This window comes from Carassius carassius, chromosome 45 (assembly GCF_963082965.1).
Source record: "Carassius carassius chromosome 45, fCarCar2.1, whole genome shotgun sequence".
Classification (NCBI taxonomy): Eukaryota; Metazoa; Chordata; class Actinopteri; order Cypriniformes; family Cyprinidae; genus Carassius; species Carassius carassius.
Window position 1 is genome coordinate 17,558,534 of NC_081799.1, and position 27,077 is coordinate 17,585,610.

The 27,077-nt window shown below is 37.4% G+C and overlaps 1 protein-coding gene across 1 annotated transcript; it reads right to left on the reverse strand.

Moving 5' to 3' along the window:
- On the reverse strand, window positions 1-26,612 carry LOC132127066 (E3 ubiquitin-protein ligase TRIM37-like). The gene is made up of 24 exons (XM_059538684.1): window positions 26,511-26,612; window positions 25,330-25,431; window positions 24,835-24,875; window positions 24,376-24,492; window positions 23,760-23,847; window positions 23,441-23,563; window positions 22,744-22,867; window positions 22,598-22,665; window positions 16,134-16,258; window positions 15,776-15,826; window positions 15,595-15,676; window positions 15,443-15,519; window positions 15,178-15,357; window positions 11,706-11,820; window positions 11,242-11,439; window positions 10,749-10,885; window positions 8,636-8,718; window positions 7,765-7,941; window positions 7,376-7,666; window positions 6,504-6,668; window positions 5,957-6,149; window positions 3,229-3,341; window positions 2,745-2,897; window positions 1-1,478 (listed from the first exon to the last, which is right to left on the reverse strand). Exons 1-24 carry the CDS (start codon window positions 26,529-26,531, stop codon window positions 1,420-1,422), a joined length of 2,883 nt encoding a protein of 960 aa, XP_059394667.1. The 5' UTR covers window positions 26,532-26,612; the 3' UTR covers window positions 1-1,419.
- Window positions 26,613-27,077: the final 465 nt, after the last annotated feature.

The following is a 27,077-nucleotide window of genomic DNA, read 5'->3' on the forward strand; positions in this document are numbered from 1 at the left end:
TTATAATGATAGTATCACGTCATTTATTTGTTCAGTTTTTAATCTAGACAAATATACAGTACATACTGCGCATATACTCCAGTTTGTTTTGGGCCCCCAGAAAATCTTTAAAAACATGCTAGAGAAGAAACCAGTAAACTAGAAATGTACACAGAGAGCAGACTGCCCTCTTACTCCTCACATGAAACATAAACATCAAAAGAGAAACATTATTAATAACAGCACAAAAAAAATGAATTAGCTTTACATTGAATAGTCACAGGAACACTGTTATCATTGTTTAACACATCATTGCAGAACATGCTGGAGGGGAAGTGGGAGAAAAAAGTATTTGCATAAAGCAATTCTTAAACCAATAATTAAACAGCAAAAGCAATGCATTACTCGCTGTACACTTTTCAACAAAACATTCACAAGTTCAACAGACTGCAGAGCGAAAGCTGTGCATGCAAAGAGAAAGACCGTGACTTTAACTGAATATATGTGCATCACTCCCCAGCTGCTGCTGCTGATGACATCACATCTATTAACAACAGAACGGAGTGATTACCCAGCTGCTGCTGCTGCCGTAAGAGCACGTCATCAATGCTTTCTGTCTGAGCTCAACGCAAACACACACTTGGACCCGTCTGAGACTTTGGTTTAAGTATGTAACTGCCTTTTATTTGAGTTAACATGCTAAAAATAACTTAAGGAAAAAAAAAACATACAAGGGAATGTAGCATTAAGAAGTTCAAAAGTGCTTGTGCTGTGCAATGCTAAATAACTGCTTATTTGAACTATATAAAAAATTATAATTGTGGAAATAGTTTGAACTTGTTTGCACGGCTCCATGTTCCCTTTTTGCAGACATTTAGTCAGTGTAAACGTTTCAGGTATAGGAATCTATGAACTGTGTTCTGGACAGCTTAATATATTCATACACAAGCTACATTAAACAAACAAACAAACAAAAAAAACATATATATATATTTATTATAACTGCACAAAGAATAAGCCAGATAAAAAGTAAGAGAGCAGCACCTGTACTGACATTCTTTGACTCGATGTGCCAAGCATTTGAAAACTCAAGGTATTGAGGTGTTTGGCAACTCCCTATGATTTTGACAATAAACAACATTGCAAAAATAAAGAAAATGTGTAGAACTGTAATATGAATAGTTATGCACACAAACAAAATATATACACCTAGTTTTATAACGGAATGTTATGCATTTCAAAATGCAAGGCAAAAAAACCTAAAACTTGATCCTTACCATCCCAAAAGTAGTTTCTCTGAAATAACATACAGTAGCACACAGAAACATATAGTCCTGTTCTGAAAATAAAGTAAGTGCACAGACATGTAAAGAGCACATTCAGTGGCTGACGACACAGGATTCATGTGACTTGCAGACATTTTTGTAACCCAGTGGCGGATCATCTCTCTGTGGTGTCTCCAGTCACAAAGCTCAGATCATCAGGGATCAGCTGCTCGCCTGAGAACCAGACACAGACGCCACTTCATCAGACCACACACAGACTGCTGGAACACCAGTCTGTACTGTCATATTATATACTGCAATACCCTAATATTATATTACGCTGGTGTCTGGGAGATAATGACAGACTAAGCAGGTGGCTGACCAGTCCCTCTCAATTTTTAACTTCAACAAAGCACTTATATTTATCCGTCATACAGACTGTGTGATTGGGTGTTTACCTAACATACAACAACTTATTTAATTTTTTTGCAATAATCTGCATCTTCACCCACCAAAATTAAAAAGAAATAATAACCCCAAAAATAATAAACACATTACATTCATAATTAGTTTTTTTGAACTGACAATGACATGTTAAATAGACATTTCTGTGAGTCTGTATTACTTCTGTATGGAAGCGCATTTCCACAACGGGATAAAAGAAAAGAAAAGAAAAAACTAACATCCAACAATTATTGCCGTTTTTATTACAGAATTGCTAGCTATAAAAATACAAATTCTTATTTTATCTCTTGCAATTCTTTTTTTTCTTTTTGTCATAATATGGAGAAAAATGTCCAAATTATGAGATAAAAAGTTGCAATTACCTTTTTTATTTGTTATTCCATGGTGGAAACTAGCTTCCATGGTTTTGTTATAATTAGTAGCTTGTTGCCTAATTTTCAGTAAGACTGATTCTAATTTACTCTGCCGTTGAAAAGTTTGGGCTCAGTATGTTTAAATTGTAAATTCTTTAAAGAAATTAAAGAAATTAATACTTTTATTCAGCAAGGATGTGTTAAACGGATAAAAATCAATAGTAAACAGATTTCCATTTTAAAAATGCTGTTCTTTTAAACTTTTTATTCATCAAACAATCCTGGAAAACCCTCACGGGCTCAAAATATATATATATATATGTAGTAAGCATCACAGGAATAAATTATACTTTCAAGTTTAATAAAATAGAAAACTGTTGTTTTAAATTTCACAATAATATATTCATTTTTCTCTATTTTTGATCAAATAAATGGAGTCACAATGAGCAAAAGAGTTAAAAAAAAATAAAATTCTTGCTTATGCCAAACTATAGAACGGCCGTGTACAAATGTTAAAATAAATTAATCAAGTTACATTTTCAATTTGATCTGAACTGACATTTATCATTTTTTAAGTTTAAATTTGAACAGTAAAAAATAAGTTGAGTGCTACCAGCCAACAGTTTGCACATATTTCAGTGTATTAGCTAACAGCAGCAGTGAAGTATGGTGGTATATGAACCTGTGCAGGGTAGAGATCTGCTGTCAAACGCACAGTCTCCAGCCTCCAGAGCCACCACTTCATCCTCGTTCTCATTCTCTGTGTCACAGTCCAGCTCGCTGTCACTGCTCATGCTCGGCAGCACATGGTGGGGCTGCGTCTGGCTGACCAGACCTATGGACAGACAATCATACCTTTATATGAACTTTCCTTCAGATGTCAGTACTGAGAAAATTTATTTTTTTCTTATTTAGTATTAGTAGTGCTTTATTTCCTATTGCACAGTAAGAGTGTTACTCATGAAGCACCTGAATAAATGTAATTTCCTGAGAACTCCTCTAATTTTGTGTTCAGTTAAAATGACAGTGGCATTCCTTCACGGCGTGTGCGGTGACTCATCGATGCAACACATCGATGTTGCAGAAGCAATAACTTGCTGCAGAATAATTATACCCCATGTTTTTTCCTGTTTTTGAGTTTTCAAAAACGGATCTTCATGTCTCACCTTCATCGGGGCGTGAGGAGGAAGAGGAGGCTTCAGCCAGTGACAGGATCTGATGGATCTCGCCGGAACCCTCTCGGTCACAGTTAAGAGAGCTGTCTGTCAGCAGGCCAGACCTGAGGGATACAACCTTATTAAAAAAGCCGTTGTGTATCACGCCATTTAATGTGAAAAAAAAACAATAGCCCTGAATAAAACTAAGAAAACCAAAAAAAAAAACTTAAATAAATAAATAATAAAAATAATTTATATATATATATATATATATATATATATATATATATATATATATATATATATATATATATATATATATATATATATATATACACACACACACACACACACACACACACACACACACACACACACACACACACCAAAATAAAAGCAAATATTAGTATGGCAGAAACAAATTGTGACCCTGGACCACAAAACCAGTCTTAAGTCACTGGGGTATATTTGTAGCAATAGCCAAAAAAAAACATTACATTTTTGCTTAGTAATATGCATTGCTAAGATTTCATTTAGACAACTTTAAAGTTGCCCAGACCTGTCAGTATTTGGATTTTTTTTACATCCTCTGATTCCAGGTTTTCAAATAGTTGCATCTCAGACTAATATTGTCCGATCCTAATAACCATACAGCAATGGAAAGCTTATTTATTCAGCTTTCAGATGATGTATAAATCTCAGTTTAAAAAAACTGACACTTGGTTTTTTGGTCCAGGGTCACAATTGTGTGTCATGCTATTTATGTGAAAAAAAAGACAAACAAAACATCGGCATTAGAGCTGCAATTAACGATTATTTTTTCGATTAGTTGACTACTCTAACGATTATTTTTATTAAAATAAATTATTAATCTAGTTTTCTTTTTTTGACTTTGGATAACTTTACAAAAAAATATAAGCACAACTTCTAATATAATATTTCAACCTTTATTCATTTTTTTTCTCTCCAAAAAATACTTAAATGTGGTTGAAGTTTTTACAGTATACAAAAATAAAGAAGCAAAGGAAATTATTTTACCATGGAAAATATGAGTTAACGATAACGTTTATAATTAAACCACAGTAGCCACAAATTTACAGTTGTCTGAGACGTCATGAAATGTTCATTAGCACGGTAACCAGTTAAACCGTAACACCGGGGAGCGCCAGTATGTTTTCCTATTGTTTTTGTGATAGAATGCAACTTTCTCCATTCCCAGGAGCAGAAGCAGCCATTACGCGAGATTTAAACAGTGTGACGCGTTGCAGCACTAATCGGCATGCTGACTAAAACAAACAAACACAAATTTAAAAAAAGTAAGGGTGGAAAAAAGGGTGTCATGTTAAACAAAAAAAAGGCAAATATTAGCATTAACTAAGCTAAACAAAACAACACCACCAACCCAAAGAACACAGAACAAAGCCAAATACTGTAATGATCAAATACATTAAGCTTCTTAATTTACATAAAATACACTAAAACAAAAATTAAGATGGTAAAAGCAAATGTGTGACAAGTATTTAATGTGCAACTAACAACAAATACTACTAAACAAAATCCAACCCCAAGACAAATCAAAACAGTAAAACAAAAACCAAACCAAAAAAAAAGGATCAGAAAGTAGCAAAGGTATCTTAAATAATAGTAAATACCAAGTCCAACCCCTGATTTACAGCATCAGAAGAAAACTTAAAGGGGGGGTACAATGGTGTTTCATGTATTCAGAGTTGTTCACAGTGTTAAAGAGATGGATTCTCATGCTAAACATGGCCAAAGTTTAAAAAAATTATTTAGAAGAATGACTGAGAATTTCTGTGCTGAAAATCTTACTTCCAGGTTGGTACAAGTTTCGGCTGTTTTTTTTTCGATCATGGATCTAATGACGTAGACGAGAACGGAACTCCTTATATGAGCATTTCTCTCAGAAAAGTGCGCCCGTGCACACATTGACCAGAGGAGAGCGAGACCGCGCACATCAACGCGCTTCAAAATCGTTGTCAGAGCTGTGTAGGATTGTTTGAGAATGTCTCCAAATAAGTGTGTTTTTGGATGTGAGGGAAAGTTTACCGTGGTCAGCTTCCCCAAGAACCCTGCGTTACATGAACAGTGGATGCAGTTTGTTTTTCCGGGGCAGCGGAGTGTATCAAGTGCGTTTGTGTGTTCTGATCATTTGATTGATTAATGTTTTATAAACAAGGCCCTAGTCGACGCTGGATTTGCACATCGTTTTCTATTAAAACATGGAGCGGTCCCAGTGATAAAAGACCCCATTCATGTAAGTACAACTGCATCAGATTTCTGTATTTTTTTGGAAATCAGCACATAAGTGAATATATGTTAATGGAAACAACACATCAGTATTATAACTTCGCCCACGGCACGCCTCCAGGAGCTTGGCTTTTTCAGGAAAGAATCGGAAAGCTGTATTTTCTTTTATAAATATGATAAAACTAAATACTTTTTGTATATTTGAAGGATGCAGTACTACTATATAGGTACTCAAGATTAACATGAGATTAGGTGTATGTGATGTACCCTTTAAGAGATTCCTTCATAACAATGAATTTAATGACAAATTAAAACCAAGGGGCTGCGCGTTTTAACGTCTATTCTAGATCTGAAAACAGCAACATTCATTCAAGCTCACTTACTGCATTTGTTTATGACTGGGAGCACACACACACACACACACACACACACACACACACAAACAATACACTGTGCTGTTGTACATTACCCGATGGCTGGAGTCCTGCGCTGTTTGGTGACAGGAGCAGCTGCTCCATTGAGGCCTGTGACGCTGAACAGGTCTGAAGCTGAAGCTCCATACAGAAGTTCCTCGTGTTTGGAGCCAGAGGGCTTATCAGAGGAAGAGGAGCTGCTTCCCAGCGAGGGAGGAGAACTCTGCACACTGTGTGCTTTCAGCGAGCCTGCGAAACCCAGATAGTGTCACTTCTAAACGATTTGAATACATGCTGTAATATCAGGGTTGAGTTTTCCAGAAGTCTCTCAAAATGAAACTCTCAGATTATTCCTAGCGTAATTGTAAGAATTTCAAAGTGATTGTTGCATCTTGGGGTGAGCAAAACTGCATATTTTCATATTTTATCTGAACAACTAGTTAAGTAGTCACAGTAAGGCTGGTTAGGTTAGATTGACATGGCATCTTTAAAATGCAATGCTTATGGTGCAAGATGCTGAAAAACTGATGAGACTAGATAAACTAGTAGGTTGGCGGACGTCTAGTCAAGCATGTTGACTGATGTTTAGTGTAGTGTACTGACCATCCAAACAGGAGGCTCCCTCTCTGAGACAAGGAGCAGGTTCAGTAGGGGAGTCTCGTCCAGCTCCTCTCAGCTCTTTCTCCCCAGCATCCACAGCCCTGCGCAGCGACAGTCCACCCAGAGCTCCCACGCTCTCCTGCTTAGGAGAACCAGCCTTCTTCACTCCTGAAACAAAGTCACGCTCAATCTACAACTATATAAGATTCTTTAATGATTCTTGAAAGAAGACTCTTATGCTCACCAAGGCTAAATTTTAACTGATTATAAAGATGGTAAAAACAGTAATAGTGTGAAATATTATAACATTTTGAGGAAGTGTTTTCTATTTCAATATATTTTAAAACGTAATTTATTCCTGTGATGGAAAAGCAGAATTTTAGTCATTATTCCAGTCTTCAGTGTCACGTGATCCTTCAGAAATCACTCTAATTTTCTGATTTGGCGTTCAAGAATTTTTTTTTTTAATGTTAAAAACTGTTGTGCTGCTTAGTATTTTTTTAAAAATGGAAAAATGCAACTTTTTTCCAGGATTATCTGACTAATAGAAAGAACTATAAACTAATAAAAATGTTTTGTAACATTATAAAAATCTTGACCTTTCGCTGCCTCATTTTGACGTTTTGTACAGTGTGTGATATGCAGTACTCTTTCTAAAAGTATTTCAAAGAGCATTTTGCTCATTAATAATCAATACAATTGTCAATCAGTTTTAGGAGCTCATGATAATTGTAAAGACTGCATTATATTTGTCCTAAAAAAGTGCCTAAATTGCACAATAACTTTTACAAAGCCATACAAATTTTAATCTAAACTTCATGTTACTAAAACATTGTTTTATGCGTCATATAAGGTAATCTAGCTCAGTGTCATACCACTTCGAGAGTGTCGTGATGAGACCGGCGCTTTGAAGAGCAGATCGCTGGGTTTGCGACTGGGTCCCATCTCAGAGTCAGTGGAGGGGCCCTGCTCGTGGTTTGCGGCTCCATGAGAGGGGAATCTACCGGGTCCACTGCGCGCCTCCAGCTGTCCTTTTACGTCTGACATCTTACTGCGAACTTCTGCCATCTGAGCCTTCAGTCTGATCAGGACCCCCGAGTCCGGGGCTGACCGACGCACCGCCTGAGGCCGACGCTCACGCTCTTTACGAGAAGGCACTGCAGCGGCTGTCAATCAAAACCGGTTAATGAGTCATGAATCATGTCAACTATACGTTCACTTCAGAGTGAGTTCATGTTCATAATTCTGATCACATCAATGCCACCTTGGCTCTGGAGTAGAGATGTAGGGGGACGGGGCTGCATCCCCCACAATGACTCCATATGGCTGCGGTCCTTCAGGTCCAGTAGTTGGATGAGGATGACCGGGTCGATCTCCAGGAGGCTGGCTGAGCTTGCACCTGCCCCTCTCCTTGAACCCCGGGCACCTGCACCAGAACCTCCTGACCAGCAGTGGGAGACAGTTAGTACAGACGGTGTAAGGTTAGCATTATGCAGCTATAGTCAATAGGTAAGCATTAGAGGTAGTGGCCAGTAGAGATATGAAAAGTACAGGCAGAGAATGTATCATAATTGTCAGCGGGTACAGTACAGTAGATTACATCACAATATGCAGCATATATGGACTGTTGAAATACTGTTATTATTAACATACTATTATTATAAGCATATTAAATATTTTGAATTAACATTTTTTTTTACTTTTATGAAAATCAAACTTGACCCTCTTTGTATGGAAATGTAATTGTTTATTATTAATGATTTATCTGGCACATAATTTTATGTTATACTTTTTAACTTATTATATCAGTCATATAGTTAAATAGTATAGTCCTAGGTATTTTTTGGGTGAGAATTATTAAATGAAATTTAAATTTTGTGAGCACTAAGAGTCTTGCAGCAGAAGCTCTGACAGTGTTTTAAACTGCAGATTCTGCAGTCAATCTTCAAAGGCTGATATGGTAATTAGGCTCAGTTACATCACTACAAGTGATTAACAGGGTGTCACAGTCGATGACACTTAAAGGCAAGTGTTTCAACACACCAGATTGCCATATGCATGACACTCGCTTTTCATTAGAGAAACAGCATTATTTGAATCAATGAGGCCGCTTGGACAGAGAAACTCTGGTTCACCTGTCGCTCCTGCAACATCATCGGGTAATTCACCTTCCTCCAGGTCTAGATTCCCACTGTACTCCACATCATTCTCACCAGACCTATAACCGATTAAAAAAAAACAAGTCACTTGTGTTATTTCTCTAGTACTAGAAGAATGTCAGCAGCAAGTAAACAAATCCACAATGCATAACCAAATCAGCTCTAGATTTTGAATGATTAATTGGATCCCAATGGAGCTAGATGAGGTGTGACTGGTATTATATCCCCAGTGTATCGCCGCATGCTTTAAATAGTTAGGATTCGTTTGTGTGGCTCCCCCTATTAATAGTGAAAAGTGGTATAGTCTGAAATAAGCTGCTCCACAGGGGGTGAGGATAGCATTCTGCTCCAAGCATCCTGCTGAATATGTATGTATATGTGAGTGAGTGTGTGTGTGTGTGTGTGTGTGTGTGTGTGTGTGTAAGGGTAACATGCACCATTGTCTCAGGCTCAACTGTATGATGACTCAGTCCTCTCCAGCGGTTCCACTACAGAATTTATAGAAGCTGAGAGCTTCGACTCCACATAGATACATCTAACAAATGTTTACATACCCTGCTAGCATTTACACTGTAGATAATAATAAAATCAATCATATATAATTGGACATTATTGCATTTGTACTGAAATTGCTAATTGGTCATGATGCATCCTGGAAAAACATGACCAACCACCTACTCTCTGGTGAACCACTGTGCTGAAACAAAGGTTTTGAACTTTTCCATTTTTGCTGATTTAAATGGGAAAATGTGATCATAAAACAAAAATCAAGTCCATATGCAATCTCAAGTGGTCACAGAAAACCCATTTGAGATGATAATACCAGTTGTAAACAGTGCCTAACACCCCATAATTCCCTCTTTCCCCTACTTTATCCTGAATAAGCGGCACATCTGACATTTGGGTAACGGTAAGTGCATGGGCACCTTTACAAAGCCAACATGAAGAGCTCACACAAAACACTCCAGCAAATAGAGTCAAAGGTGTGAGAGAATGTGCGTGGGCTTGAGAGCAAGAGAGCATGTTTGTGTGTGTGTGTGTGTGTGTGTGCACACTGGAAAATCCAGAGACTGTGAGAACGAGCATTTGTAAGCAGGAGGCAGAGGCTCTGATGACTCATTCGTCTCATCTGGTTGGAGCAATGTGTGTGTTTGAGAGCAGTGTGAGCGGGCGGTAGCCTGGAGCATGAGCAAAAACATGTGAGGTTCTGACTCCAACACCTCACTACAGAAACGCGAGCGCTCTCACAGAGCCTACACAAGTCAAAGCTGCCAATACTGCTCATTCTCTCAGATCGTGATAGGACAGGACAGAAAGAACAGCTCTCTGGTTAAACACAGAGTACGAGGGAATGCCTGTCACAAATGTGGTAGCAGCGCTAATTAAACTGTGCTTTCCAGCCGGGGGGAGGATACAGCTGTTACCCTATGGCACACAAAGCACCATCTCATGTGAGAATCTTAGTACACTAGTATTTACCACACCAAGAAAACGTGACCTAGCAAATGAGGAATACTGCTTTAAGGAAAAAAAAAAAAGAAAAAAAAAAAAAAGAAAATCACTATAAGAGCTGATCACAATTTTGCCAGAAACGCTTTCAAAAGACCTACATTATCTACATATAGCCCACAATGAAACTTGTGACCTTCATCAAGTGCTGTCTTCCAACAAGTATGATAAATTATATTAATATTATTAATGGCTCTAATTATAGCTCATTCAGTAAGGTTTGCATCAGAACTGTTAGTCATTGCTACGATTCTGCCTGGGTTAAAAGAAATAGTTCAGCTGGGGAAAAAAAAAATCTGTCATTATTTATTCACCCTCATGTTGTTAGAAATTTGTTTTAGTTTCTTTCTAATAAAATTCTCCAAACAGAATAAATCTCCAAGCTGCATTTTTCCAGATAAAGAAAGAAAATGAACAGAGACTATCAAGACTGTCATTCAAAATGAAATGGAAAACAAGAAAACAAGGAAATTATTACTTTTTTTTTTTAACCATACTCGTGACTATAACAGTTGGCCTCAAATGGTTAAAAAAAACATTCTGAAATTTTAGCAAAGAGGTTTTTAAATCTTGTACGCACATGGTCTCTTCGTCAATATCATTCTCCTCTGTGTTACTGGTGGCTGTGGAGCTCCCAGAGGTGCTACTACCGTCCAGAGGATTGACATCTTCATCTCCAGTTAGACAGTCCACCTCCAGATCCCCGTCAGACAACTCCTAACATTGCATCAACACATCATCAGCAAACTGATCCTAATGTGCGCAATATAACATCCAATAGCTTCGAGCATAAAAATGATTCAAGAAACGTGGCTGTTAGGGCTTCAGGTTCACTACATTATATGTAGGCTTGTTTTCTTTAGAGATCACAATGAGTGTAATATGATTTGAATGTCACATGCCTAAAAGCAATTGATGATGTAAAAGATGTTTAAGATGTGGCTATGATGAAATGATGGATAATATCTTGGGGGAGTTTTTAGTTTTCAAAAAGAACAAGAAAAAGTTTGTTTTATTGCTAAAATAATATGAAATAATAATGAATTTCACCATGCTGCTCTGACAGGCCTTACATTAGAGTCATCATGCTGGGTCTTCTCCTCATCCTCATCTTCTTTAGTCTCTGCTGAGGCTGCCTGACTCCCTTCCTCTAGTACGGAGCTCTTTCCCTGACGAGAGTCTCTTCCGGAGGAAGTCGTGGGGCAGAGCCGCCGTTCAAGTGGAGAGGAACTCCTCGACTTCTGCCGACGGAACAGTTCTATAGCTAACCTCTGAACAGAAATACACCAAAAGATAAAACGCATACATGACAACACAATTTGGAAAAAGTTTTTCTTCATTAAGTTTAAAAACATCAACAGGCATTACATGTTACAGCACAAATATTACACGTATACCTAATGCATTAATAAATAACACTCGTTACAGTCTATATAGAAATAAGTGGCTATTTCAAATTCGGTTCACATTTGAAACAATGCAGTTTCTAAGTAGGATGTATTCAGGGTAACATAAAACTAGCATCTTTACCACTAACCTCTTTTAGGTTGTTGATCTGCTGAATGTAGCTGGACTGGGCTGACTCCAGCTGAGTTATGTACCAATACTGATCTCTACACTTCTGAAAAAACGTAGGTGATCGCACTTGATACCTGGGAGATTAATAGAAAAAGCAGAGCATGAGAAATGAAGCATACACTGGATATATCCTTGGATAGTATATCATGCATTTCATGGTCATTCTAAAGGAGGAGGAAATTCCATTCCCATCCTATTAAAAACAAATACTGTATGCTTCATGTGTCAACAGGCTTTAAATGGGTCATGAAATTTTTTTTTTTTTGTACTGTTCTCTGCTGTCAAGCCATTATCAAGAATTTTGCATCAAAAACGTCATAATTTAGAAGTAACTCTTTAGTAGGCTTTTTTTTATGTCCTGTTTTTAACCCTTCTTGCAAGAACGCTCCTTTTGAATAGTCATGGCAGATTGTAGACTCGGAAGTAAATGCTCACTGCTATGATTGGCTAATAGTTGTGTATGTTTGTCAGTCTACATCCTTCACAGAAGGACAATTCAGTGATTTAGGTTTAAAATGCAAAAATACCCATTTCAAATAATCTGTTTAACAGACAAGGAAATAGTGATCATGTAACAAAAACAGTTAGTCACAAAACTGTGTGTTGCAACATTACTGTCAGATCCAATATAGTCAATACAGCATCCTTTTTTAGTTTCAATCTTTCTGAAAATCCCACTTGGAATTGTGCTTTGTAAACGAATCCGCAGTAAAATCAAGTAAACAAAAGGACTGACATGTTCTTAACTTCATTAAAAATAAAGTTCATCCACTCTTTCCTAACGTTGGCACTGCACAGCGTTTTGTTGTCTTCTGAGCCATCTTTATCTTTGGGTTTCTGTGTAGACCTGTGTTCGTCTCTTATGTACACTTTAGCGTGAATCTCAAACTACTAATTGTCATCTCCACACAATGCCTACTCATTTAGTTAAAGCCCCTTTACCATCTTTGCCTTCATAAATTAGTAAAATGATTCACTATTCACTTGTTTCTGGTTCTGTACATTCTTCTCTTAAAACTACTATTATTACCCCTATACTAAATAAATCAGGGACTGATCTGTGAAATTTTGAAAATTATCAACCAATATAGAGCTTTTTTGCATTTGGCACCCAAACTCTGGAATAGCCTTCCTGATAATGTTCGGGGTTCAGACACACTCTCTCTGTTTAAATTTAGATTAAAGACATCTCTTTAGCCAAGCATTCAAATAATGCATCTCATAATCTTGGACTGCAGTTATATTTGATCAAATGCACATTATTATTCTTTAGCTTGGGTTGAACAAAATTTTTTTTTTTTTTTTTTTTTGGAACAGCAGCTACGCTAATTATGTCTCTATTTGTTTCTCTGTTTCTACCATGGGATTGACATCCCATGGTAACTAGCATTTACACAAGCTCCAGTCTGGATCCAGAACTCCCGAGAAGAGATGATGCCAAATGAGGACCTCAAATGATGCCAACCTTGAAACAACATACAGAACCACCAAATTTTCCCATAAGTTTGATGCAACATAAAATCATTGCTGTTAATAGTGTTCATAGTCTGTTTATGTCATTAACTGATTTTTACCGTACATTTCTGCCATATGTACATCAACTTGAAAGTCACCATTGACAAGCTACTACTAAATATATTGTAGAAACTTAATTTTCTATAAAGCTGCTTTGCAACGATTTGTATTGTGAAAAGCACTATACAAATAACGTGAACTGAATTGAATTTCTAATTGACCATTAATTTCTAAAATCTGAATGTGTTGCAGCTCAAGTTCACAATCATCTCCCCAAATAATAAATTGTTTGAGCAATTCCAATCCGGTTTCCATCCCCACCATAGCACAGAGACTGCTCTTGTCAAAATAACTAATGATTTGTTATTGGCAGCTGATTCTGGTTTATTAACAATACTTGTCCTACTTGACCTGAGTGTGGCCTTTGATATGAACTCGCACAAGATACTCCTGGACAGATTTGTTTCAATCACTTAGGGATTACTGGCACTCCTCTGTCCTGGTTTAGGTCTTACCGATCACACTCAGTTTGTTCATATAAATTTAAATCAAGACCATTTACAGTTACTATAGGTGCCCCTCAGGTTTCTGTTTTGGGCCCACTCTTATTCATCATCGATTTACTTCCTCTTGGCCATATTTTCAGGAAATATAGTATCCATTTTCACTGCTATGCCAAAGACACCCAGCTTTACCTCTTCCAAACTCTCTAGTTCTTTTCCTCCACCTTCCTTGACCAGATGTGTAGCTGAAATTAAAGACTGGCTTTCAGACAACTTTCTAAAACTCAATTTACTTGCAATTTAAACAAGCAATTTACTTATTGGTACAAAATCTACTTTGACTAAATCTTATTCTTTTACTGTGGACATCGATAATGATCTCCTTACTGGTCTTCCTTCTAAACTTCTCTACAGACTCCAACTAGTTCAGAACCCCTTGTTCTGCTCGTTCTCTTTCTAGGATCGAGCACATTTCTCCAGTTCTCCAACCTTTACACTGGCTCCCAGTAAAGTATTGCATTGATTTTAAAACTTTGCTTCCCATATTTAAGGCACTACAAAGCCTTACTCTACTGTGTCTTACCGACCTTCTCCACATCTATACTCCTTCTTGCACTCAGGTCTTCACACTCGATCTCTCTTGTGTCACCACTAGGGGTGTCACTTTTGTGAAAAAATCTTTTTTATCATAACGCCTCTTTACATTGACTTAACATTGAAATCATTCGCGCCAGACGCTCTATTCGCGTTTGGTGTGAACACAGAGAGGTCACCTTCGACGTCACTGGGTCTTATAGGCACGTAAAATTGCTGGTATTTTCTGTCTATCTTTTGCAAGGCATACTGCACTTTGGGAATTCTTTATTTTCTTTTTCTGCTTGTTTGTGAGTTTTGTTACATAAATTTATTTAATTGTTTAATTATTTTAAAATTAATAGTGTACATATTTGGTTAAAATCGATTCCCTATTTTCATTTTCGAAACTTTTTTTGGTTGATCCGATCGATTGTCCAATCGATTTTCGAACTAAAAGTGACAGCCCTAGTCACCACGTATATGTTTAAGCACCATGGAAGCAAGAACTTTTAGTTTTGTGGCCCCTCGCCTATAGAACTCTCTTCCCCCTAATATATGGAACAGCAACAGACTTCACACTTTTAAATCTAATCTTAAGACTTATGTTTTTACCCAGGCTTTTTCTAATGACTTGCTCTTATTCAGCCTTTATGGCATTTATGACGCATGTATGCAGTTGTGCTGTTGAACTTTGTAATGCTAGCAGGACTTGTTTATTTAACTACTGTTTTTACCAATTTGCTTGCTGTAAGGTGACCATGGCATGAAAGGCACCATTTAAATAAAATGAATTTTTATTATTACAAAATAGTCTAAAATTCAGCTGCAAGGTCGCACCTGAGCACAAGAGTGTCAGTCTGCATATTCAAGTAGCCCTCACTGGCGAGAAGGTCCAACCTGAAGAACCGGTTATACCCCCAGCATTCGCCCACCTCAAAGTCTGATGCAAATTCTCGAATGATGTTTTTGGTGGGGTCACTGGAGGCCTGATGAACCATCTCCACCCTGTATTCATACCTGGACGAAATGCAACCAGTTAGCCTTTAAAAACAATATTTGTGACACTGCACAGCAGGATGACAGGACAGCAAGTGCAGCCTACTTGGACGTCTCTGGGAGTCCAGCTGACAACTCTAGAAAAACAGAGAGATAGTTTCCTCGAACAACGCCATTGCCATCCTAAAACACAACAACAACATCTGTGAGAATAGGAAGAGTCTGTAAATTTTAATTTGTTACGGGTGACAAACTTACCGGATAAACCTTCAACCTCCAGCACAGGCCTGATATCTGGAGTGGGGGGCTGTAGACGGGGTCGGCTCTCTGCCGCAGAGTACTTAAGGCAATGAGACAACAACGATTCAAATGACGCAAGAAAAACAATGCAGCATTTAAAAAAATTTATTAATAGTAAAGACAAAGGGAGTGTGATTACCTGAAGTTTGCCAAAACAAAAGTGCTCGAGTCATAGGCAGGGACCAGCTCACTGAGAAGAAATGAAATATGACTGAGCAATTTATCTTGCAAATCGAAATAGGAATGTCTCTTCAAGTTTACCGCAAACTTTAAGTGTTTTTTTTTTTAATCTAACTGGAGAAATAGCATGTCACATTGGCCTACAAATTGACATTATGATTGAATGGCTTTATAAGCCTGGAGTTGTTTTTACAGGTGTGCATGTTTATTCATTATTCATAGACTGCCACAGAGAGCGCCAAAGTTCAAGCGTACACAGATCTCGTCTCTGTGTGTGAGGGAGCAATATAACTGGTACAGTGTCTATGTTTGTGTACCTGGTGAAGTCTGGTGGGACAGGGGTGGTGACAAAACTCTGCATTGGCTTCCTGTGAACCTGCTGGAACATGAGCAGGATCTCTGGACTCTTAGAGATCAGCTCACTCTTACTGCACAAACGCAGCTGTGAGGAGAAAACACACTAGTCACAAATCAGAAAGTCTACAAACATCTGAAACGGTCATGAATTCTTCTAAAATCTAACTTAAAGCCATATTTTAATTTTAAAATGATTGCAACTGCATAATTTAAGTGAAAAGCTGACTTGGAAAACTTCACATAAAATTCAGAATTAGCATTTGGTTAAATCACATTTTCTTATCTGACCCATTCTACTTTAAAACCTTATATATATTTATTTATTTATTTTTATTTTTCAGGCCTTAAAGGAATAGTTCGCCTAAAAATGATATTCAAGCCATGATTTACTCACCCTCAAGCCATTCGAGATGCATATGTCAATCTTTTTTCAGACGAACACATTTTCAGTTATTTTAGAAAATGTTTTAGATCTTTCAGTGGTTATAATGTGTAGCTATGGGGCTCACCTCTTTGAAGTTCCGAAATGTGCATGCATCCTTCTCAAAAGTAATCCATCCGGCTCCAGGGGGGTAAACGAAGGCCTCTTGATGGTAATCCGTGTGGTTTTGTCGTAAAAATATACATATTTTAAACTTTATAAACGAAAATATCTGGCTTCCGGCCACGGTCGACGCGCGTTCACGGGAGAAGGATGTCGGCGTATGAAATGGTTCGGGCCTGCATCTACCCTGGATGCTTAAACATATGTAAAACGTTAATGTTACGCGCGCGGGCGTCAAAGGAAGATGCACCAGTAGCATTTCACCGATTCCCAGTACATGATTCTGAGCGATTGCAGTTATGGCTGCTCGCTATTGGTTGGGATATAAATACACCAAAGGAAAAACTCTTGCAATATCGGATGTGCAGTGAACATTTCAGTCCAGACGATTACGAGGCAAAGATTGGAAAAACAAAACCACTTCTGAAATCGTCAGCCGTGCCTGTACCTGTGCTGCTTTTCCCGCAAAATCCGGTATGTATTGAGTACTCTGTACTGTAGGGTGTATTATTTTGTGTATTGATTGTGATGCTACATGTAAGGGATAATGTATATGCAGCAGGTTGTTATATAAGTCCATACGGTCTTGTATCACACATTAGGGACTTATTTCACGATTACAATCGTCTGTCTGTACATTACATCATAATAAGTAAGTTAAGGGACATTAAACATTTTATTTCCTAATTTTACCGAATACTAATTAAGTTTTAGTTAACGTTTTAAGATAAGACATGACGTTAAAATGTCATGGACACATTTTTTCTGTTGTATAAATATTTAATTTTTCTTTTAAAATGTAATCATGTACAATCTATTGTTGTAGGAAGCACAGGGGGATCCTGATGTTACTACTCAGTCAAGTCTCTGTTACACAGTTACACAAAAGGATCAGGAGACAGTTGTCCTGGGTGCATCAGCATTTTTTGAAGGTGTTCCACAGTCAACTCCAGTCAAACATAGCAGCAAAGAAGAGAATGAAGGAGTTGTGGCAGGACTCAAATTGATGCTTAAAAGTCCAGAATCAATTCCAAGAAGGACAGGTCCATCAACATCTGGGACATACATTGCCTTCCCCCCAATACGTTTCTATCAGTCAGTAAGTACTCATATGCGTTTTGTCATGCAATGTTTTGCCCAGTTGTCGTGTTGTTTGGATTATGTTGTCAAACAGTGGTTTACATAATTACTTTTAGTTAAATTACTTTCACTTTAACCTCTACATGTATGTAAACATGTACTATTGCATTATGAATTGTTTTAGGAAACACCAAGGGATCCTGCTGTACAGGCTCAGCCAAATCTGCTTTGCACATCACCTGAAAAAGATCAGGAGAAAGTTGTCCTGGATATATCAGCACTAGAGGGTGTTCCACAGTCAACTCCAGTTAAACATAGAAGCAAAGAAGAGAATCAAGGAATTATGGCTGGAATCAAGTTCACGCTTAGAAGTCCAGAATCATTTGACAGAAGGACAGGTCCATCAACATCTGGGACATACATAGCCTTACCCCCCATAAGTTTATATCAGTCGGTAAGTACTTAGTAAGTGTTTTATCATGCAAACATTTTTTTCAAGTTATGATAGTTATGTCAGTTGTGATATCTAAATATCTAAAAAAAATTCTAATTATTACTAGAAAAATGTATCTATGTGTAGATTATAATAATGTGTGATTTTACACACTATTTTTATAATTAAAAATTGTGATTACAATTTACTGTCTGTCACATAGGATCAGACATCACAGACTGAACTACAATCTGAAGATTGTGATCTCGATATCAGCATGCTTTCAATGCAATGTCCATCAGACAAGGACTCAAGTTTTGTTCCTGCCAGCTCAACATCATCAACGTCAACTACAACTACAGAGGACGATAGAGAAAATGAGAAGTGGAAGGAAAGAAAATGGATCGTAAACGAATCAAATGTGATGAAGATGTTTAGAAGATGTCAGGATTGTGGAGCACTAATTCCTGGAACCGAGAAAAAATCCAATGGGAGCCGTATCGAAGTGCTGTGGGAATGCGAGAACAAACATCAGGGCCGTTGGAGTTCATGTGAAGATGTTCGGTGAATGCCTTTAAACAATCTTCTGGTTTCTGCAAGTGTCCTATTCAGTGGTGCAACTTATGTCAACATTGCTGATTGGGCTGCACTGCTGAACTTACAGGTGCCAAAGAAAACCGCTTTCTATTCAATGCAGTCTTCATACCTCATTCCTGCAGTTGATGCTACTTACAAAGAAAAACAAGCTGGGATTCTGAACGATTTACAGCTTCAAAATGCATTACAGAATGAGGTGCATTTATCTGGGGATGGGAGATCAGACAGGTAAATGAGACACCTTTCTTACAATAATTAAAAGAAATATGAAAAACAAAAAGTTTATTGTTTCATCTTATGTCCTACCTGCTACAGCCCTGGGTTTTCAGCAAAATATAACACATACAGCCTTATGGATGACACAACGGATAAAATTGTACACTTTGAGTTGGTGCAGGTGAGTGTACATGTTGATATATACAGTATAAAATTATGCAAAGTTTTAATTAGTAAACACCACAAATGGTAATATACTTTGTAAAGTAATGTACAAACATACAGAATATTATACTTATTACACCCTAAATGAAAACACTATAAAGAAAGACAAAACCTGTTTATACTTAATATAAAGAATATATTTGTTGTGTCTTAAATTTTTTTAGGTGACAGAAGCATCTAGCTCAGCGGCCATGGAGCCCATTGGGTTTAAAAGAGGCCTAAATCAAATTTTGGAGAAAGGCATCAAAGTAGATGTGTTGACCACTGACAGATCACCATCCATAAGAAAGATCATACGGGAGGATTATCCATTAATTCACCTTGAGTTTGACATTTGGCATGTGGTGAAGGGTAAGAAATTGTGTCAGATAAAATTTAAATCTGTAAATGAACTACATTGTTTTTAATTTTCAAAATTAGTTTGAATGTGAACCTTTACTCAAGGATTACTTTTAGTAATTAAAAAAGTACTTTGTATATATACATTCAATTATATTTTGTGTAATTACCGTGTCAATAATGTTTCCTCAGGGTTGCTAAAGAAATTACTGTCCTTGTCAAGATACAAAGACAACAGAGATCTCCAGCCCTGGATCAAGTGCATCTGCAACCATTTGTGGTATTGCTGCTCTAGTTGTGGAGGTGACCCTGAAGTAAGTTTTAATTTGTACACCATATAACATTACAAAGATGATGTAGATTTAATTAAAATTAAATAATGAATTGTTTAACTTATGTTTTGTAGGACTTAATCTGGAAATGGAAGTCAATACTTCATCACATCTCTGGGGAACATAGTTGGACCGAAGATGGCCTAGAACAGAGATGTCTCCATCCTGCCCTCAATCCTGACCAACAGAGACGGAAGAGGTGGATTATGAAAGAGTCTCGTGCATACCATACGCTGGAGAAAATAGTTCTGGACAAAGGTATTTTGAAGGACCTGCAGCAAATGTCCCTGTTTAAGCATACAGGTATGTTACACCAAAATCACATTGTGTGTATATATGGAAAGTGATTATTTAGAACACCAGACTAATTATGTTTCCTTATTTTACAGGCAAGCTTGAAATTTTCCACTCCATGCTACTTAAGTACTGTCCGAAGAACTTGCACTTTCATTACTCTTCCATGTTTGCATGCACACAGCTTGCAATTATGAATCATAATGAAAATGTACATCGCAAACCGGCCACAACCACCTCTGGTAAGTAAAGAACATTACAACAACAAAAGTTTAAAACAATAGTGAATTCCAAATTATGAAATTTAATGCAAAGTGCTTTTTTTTTATGGGTCAGTAGTTTAACATTAGTCTAATAATATATAGTACAGTAACATGTATGTCTTGTTTCTTTCTAGGAGTACAACGCTACAATGTTGTGTTTCCCAAGCACTCCAAGGAGTGGGTAGCTAAGAAACTGTTTGAACCAACCACACAAACATTTAGAGATGAACTGGTTAATGTAGTTCTGGAGTACCGTAGAAACCCAAACATTGTTGTTCCAGACGAGTCATCTCAACTCACTGTTCCCACATTACCAGCAAACATTGCACGAAAGCCAAAACCTGCCAAAGAAGATGCCATTTCAAAGCACCAGTCAAGATTTTCTAAGTAAAGGCTCTACACAATGCTTTACATAGACTCTTGTGCCTTAGTGGGAATTTAATAAAAGTATTATTGGGCACTGTTTATTATCTTTTTTAGTTTAAAGTTATTTTTATCTAACATTTCCTTGTTTTTTTAATTATATGTCATGTTACATTACTGTTGTCTTGAAGAAAAAGCATTGATGTGATAATAGCAACAGTTTAGAAATTAAAATCAGTAACATTTCTTTTTTGAAAAAAGTATGTGTAATATTATTTATTTCTGAACTTCAAAAGCCACACAGAAAATTTTTAAAAATTTGTATTTACAAAAATTGAAACAAATTTTGTTTACCAGTTAAACACAAAATAAACATGGTTGAATCAATGTAGTTGTTGAATTAAACATCACAGGAAACAAAGTATATGAAATATATGTATTTATTCAAAAAAAATAATGTAGTAGGTAGCAGACTTGTACACTACATCATGGCAAAGGCATCATCTGCTTCTCTGAAACCCACATAGGATCCAGACTGGGATGGGTATTTTTCCCTTATGGCTTGAACAACACAGGAGGGAAGAACTTTACGGTTTCCTCTTCCTAGTTTTTCTCCTTTCAGCATCCATTCAAGCACAACTCGGTATGAAACCAGACGAAATTGACTGTAAAATAAATGCAATTTGTGAATAACATAGATCAGCCGCACCTGTAGTAACATATTACTTGCACAAAACGAAACTTACTCCACCGTTAGTCTGCCCCCGGTTCCTTCAGGCCTTGGACGACGTCTCCAGTTTATGCGAGGTAAACGGAAGATAACTTCAAGAACACTTTGGCTCAACAAAGGCGGAAAGCCATCATCTTCTGTAACACAATTGGACTCAGTCATCTCAATAGCGGCATCATTGGCTTCCAAAGTTGGCATTCCAGTTTTCCATTCATGGCAGCAAACACTCTCGACCTCTGTTGGCATGGCCTCACATCTCCTGCATGAGCACCACCATGTCTCCCGGACTCTCTGTCTATTTGAGGCTGTTAGTTGTGCCACTGCTGATGCAGCCGCCTCCATATTCCTGAGTTCTTCATCACTGTACTCCGGTTCAAACAGATAGGGCTGAGCCAAAAACTGAATATCCTCTTCTCTAATATCAAAATCCTCTGACATTTTCTTTTAAATACTCTTTTATATAACTCTTCACGGAAATCCCGAGTGTAGTTTTGTTTTGCTCTGCTCTCTGGCTGCGCTGGCGCATTCGTTCTACGTCACGACGCTTCCTACGATACGCCATACGTCATACGCCGACATCCTTCTCCCGTGAACGCGCGTCGACCGTGGCCGGAAGCCAGATATTTTCGTTTATAAAGTTTAAAATATGTATATTTTTACGACAAAACCGCACGGATTACCATCAAGAGGCCTTCGTTTACCCCCCTGGAGCCGGATGGATTACTTTTGAGAAGGATGCATGCACATTTCGGAACTTCAAAGAGGTGAGCCCCATAGCTACACATTATAACCACTGAAAGATCTAAAACATTTTCTAAAATAACTGAAAATGTGTTCGTCTGAAAAAAGATTGACATATGCATCTCGAATGGCTTGAGGGTGAGTAAATCATGGCTTGAATATCATTTTTAGGCGAACTATTCCTTTAATTGTAGTTGAATTGCACATTTCTTTTGACATGACTTGTAACTCCATTGCACATCTGCTTTATTTTACTGAGCCACACACCTGATGTTCCACTTCCTGCAGCAGAGACTCCAGCAGTTCTGTCTCCTGTGTCAGAGAGGTCTTCTGTCCTGTGGGTGCATCAACTTTACATTAGACCTCAAATGTCAGATAACATGAAAACTGTCAGAACAAAAGCATGTATGTACCCATGAGAGTGATGAGTTTGTTCTTGAGCTGATTATCGAGCCGAGCTATCATCATTTCCACAGCATTTCGGATTTCCCTCACCCTCTCATCCTTTGCCCCTCGCACTGCCTCAACATTCTTCTCCTGAAAAACATCAAATGCAAAAGTATAGCTCTCAGAGCTTTCAAAATTAAGATCACAAGGCCAAAAGTATGTGGACACCCAAACATGCTCCCATATCAAAACTTCAGCACCAAATTAAAATGATTTCTGAATCATGTGACACCGAAAAATGGAGTAATGATGCTAAAATCATTGACGTTTAAATTGTAGTAACATTTAAAATATTACTATTTTTTTTACTGGATTTTGATCAAATTAAAAATTCATATCCGCTAGATGTATTTGTCCATGTAATGTAAACGTGTTTAGTGCTGTGGCTCCCTCTATAGGACAATCCCCTGACGTAGGCGCTATAAACAGTAGCTGATGGACTTGTGTGGGTTTCTTGGCGTCCTGGAGTTTCTACATTATGTAAAACGCCTTCGAAAGCACTTATCAAACCAGGAATAAATGTAATTAGATAACATTTGATTTGTCATTAGCAGCTCCATCTAAATGGGATTTGTGGCTGGTAAACTAGCATCCATTACAAACAGTCAACTCAAAACAGATCTAAATGGCTCCGTGTGGGCGGGAAATGAGAAGGGGGCTTACCACTTCTTGAACCAGACTAATCAGCTCCATTAGCCGGCGCCGCAGCTTGGCCACCTCCTCGTTCACCTTTGTCACATGCTGCTCGTAGATCTCGGCCAGGGGTTTGAACGTATGACCTCCGTGCTGTGGAGAAAAGGAGGAGGAGAAAAGCAAGTTCCTGTTTGAGACAACCTGACATACATTCACATTAGGCCCAGTATTATTCATTGATAATTTGCTCCAATGTGTGACCAGTCATGTTTTAGCACAACACATTAGGATCCGAGGAAATGACAATTCACCAGCCTGACTAATACGTTTTGAATTCAGAATTGCGCACCATGCCTCCCCACAGAGCGCACTGGTGACAGATGCACTTCTTACAAGTCCAGCAGAACACACTCAACTTCTCATGATGGTTCTCACACCTGTTAGATGAGAAGAGAGAATCAGTGACAGTGAGTGTTAACTCTACACTAATTGGTCACTTAGTCATTCCAGAACATGAAAACCAAACATAAGCCATGGCGCATGATTTTTTTTTTCGATATGGAAACATTTGACCATGCCTATTTTTCCTAGGAAAATTATAAAGCCATAATATAAATAATGTTTTAAACATTTATGCTGTTGAAACTGTGGTACACTTTAAGAATGTGAAGAAAAAGAAAAACACATAAAGAAACTTGAATAGACATTTGTAACATTACGTAACATTACGGTTACTTTTGATCAGTTTAATGCATCCTTGCCGAATAAAAGTAATCATTTCTTTCTTTAAAAAAAGAAGAAAAAATTAAAAATAAAACACTTACTGACCCCAAACTTTTGAACTGTAGTGTATATATTGCACATTTAATATTATATATAGTTATTCCACAGGGTCAAAAGGGCCCATGGTTCAAAAACACTGTACTGCATCTTTCAAGACTGTATTAATATTCAGTATTACTCACTTGTCTTTGTCGTTCTCCTCATGTTTTGTGAGGTTGCAGAGCTGCAGTGTGTCCAGTTGTTGAGTCACTTCCTCTGCCCAGCGACAGTTGACCAGTTCCCTCAGCTGAAGCGGAGCTCTGAATACAACACCAGTTTGATTAGCAAAAAGAACCATATACCGGTATGTTTGTTAAAAATACGTAATTATAAAGCTGTGGTTTGAACACACTTCAAACTGCTTTGGCAATCATGTAAGTGTGTTTCTATTGCCAAATATCAGGTGGCTCTGGTCCAGTTGTCTACAGTTTTTTTTTTTTTTGGCTGCGGTTCCCTTAATGTAACTAATCAGTGCTTCCCTGAAATGATCTCATTCTGTAAACTCTAACAATAGAAAAATCAATACTTAATCCAGTAGATTTACTTCAAAGACCGTCAGAGCTCAAAACATCATTTAAACTGAATTGAACCTCAGAACTTACCGACAGTGGGGACACTGAGCTCTCTGTTCAGTCAGCCAGCGCTGCCAGGAAGAAAACAGATGAGGAAAATGTACTCTTTTATAAATGCTAACTTGGCTTAGCCTCCGAATCAATAAGAGGTCAATTATTAAAATACATGATGTGTTTTATTAGTGGGATTCTTCCCAACATGGTGCACTTGGAAAGCATTAAATCTACACTGCTCTTTACTTAAAGTGTTTTGGCAAAAACAACAGAAATATATCAGTCAGATCTCAAGTGAAATGTGACGTGTATAATATTTGTGTATGATAATAATAATAATATTAAACATGCTTTAGAAATCTTATTCAACCAAATCCTCAATGTATGAATTTAGTCATGTCCTGTCAAGCAGACACAATAAAGAGAGTAGAGAGATCGTTGATTAATTAGACAGACACTGTGAGCTTCTCTAGGCTGTGTGTAGTATGATCATTGTGCTGTTAATGAGTGTGTATCCATGTGTTTGCTCACCCGGATGCAGCTGAAACAGCACAGTTTGGAACAGTGAGGGCAAAGACGGGCATCACGCAGCTTTTCCATGCAAATGAAGCAGCGGAAGACTTCCGCTATACTCTGAAGAGTTAGTTGATACATGAACACATTACTAAATTAACATGAGACTAATAATATTCACTACAAAATAATCAAAGAGTTTATGTTCTTAAAGGAATAGTTCACCCCAAAATATAAATTTGCTGAAAATTAAGGGGTTTCTTCATCGGAACAGATTTGGAGAAATTTTTGCATTACATTACTTGCTCACCAATGGATCCTGTATAGTTAATGGGTGCCATCATAACAATCCACAAGTAGACTACACAATTCCAGTCAATCAGTTAATGATCTTGAATTAATAATAAACTACTAATCTTGTAAAGTGAAAAGCTGCATGTTAGTAAGAAACAAATCCAACATTAAGACATTTTAACTTGCATCCATTACTTCTGGACAAAATAATCCATTAAACTATAGTGATTTTTGCATACATGTATTTCACTCAAATGTCAAATGAAATGACTTTTTGCTGGAGAACTCATCATTATGGATAGAGGACTTTAGTCTGATGTCCACAGTCTGATGTTAAAAAAACATCCTGATGAATTTGTTTATTTCAGACATGCAGCTTTTCACTACACAATAGATTAATTGATGGACTGGAATCGTTTGGATTATTGTGATGTTTTTATCAGCTGTTTGGACTGTCATGAACAAACCAACGGAACGCTAAATTTCTTTGAAGAAACAAACTCTACATCTTGGATGACCTGTAGGTGAGTACATTTTCAGCAAATTTACATTTTTGGGTGCACCATTCCTTTTTTTGTGCAATTCAAGCATGTAATATAGCACACAAATCTTATAGATCCCAAATAACTTAAAAAAAATTCCCTTCTTCATCTGGGAGTCTTGAATCTCTATTATAATGACAAGAGCGTTCAGGACATTTCTTATAAATTTACCTTTTGTGTTCCATAGAAAAAGGAATAGATACTTGAACAACATGAGGGCAAGTAAATAATGACAGATTTTTGCTGTTTAGCTAAAGGTTGAAAGTAATGTTCTGTGTCTAAAGTTTTTTGTCTTTAAACGAAAGGCAACTTGATGCCAGCATAAATCATAAAACATACACAAACATCATACTGTAAACATACCTCAACACTCTGCTCATCCATTTCAGCCAGTTTTACTTCTGACAGTCAAATATACCTGACAGGAGAATCTTGGTTTGCTTTCACTGCAGTAAAAAAAGAGAGCAGAGGCCATTCAGATGCTCACATCTTAACAGCATAATGCACATAGTCTGCCAGTCTATTGAAAAACAGTCTACAGTAGAGCCCTATTAATGCCTGGCAACTCAGAGCTGATGTGACAAGTGACAGAAGGCATTCATCTGTATGAGCTTATATGACTGCAGATGGCCAAAACACAGGATGAAATAAATATTACATGAACTGCCTAAATGCTGCAGGATACATCTGCCAACATCAAATGGAGGCCTTCATGGTTTTATAAGGCAAATAACGGTATCAAATACAAGATATAAATGGTAACAGTTAACAGATGATTGATTTTAACAACCAAATAACCCATAAATGGGCAACATAGCGACCATTTCGATCAATAACAAACACTGTAATTTATTTAAAATGCCTGCAGGGACAATATTTGAGCACATCCAACAAGAAACATCTTCACGTGCGAGCTTAAAACTCAATGAC

Coding starts and splice junctions, on each gene's coding strand:
- LOC132127066 (XM_059538684.1), bottom strand. CDS start 26,531: ATGGATGAGCAGAGTGTTGAG. Junction 7,942..8,635: donor TGATGTTGCAGGAGCGACAG/GTGAACCAGAGT, acceptor ACTGCTGGTCAG/GAGGTTCTGGTGCAGGTGCC. Junction 3,342..5,956: donor CGCAGGACTCCAGCCATCGG/GTAATGTACAAC, acceptor TGTATCCCTCAG/GTCTGGCCTGCTGACAGACA.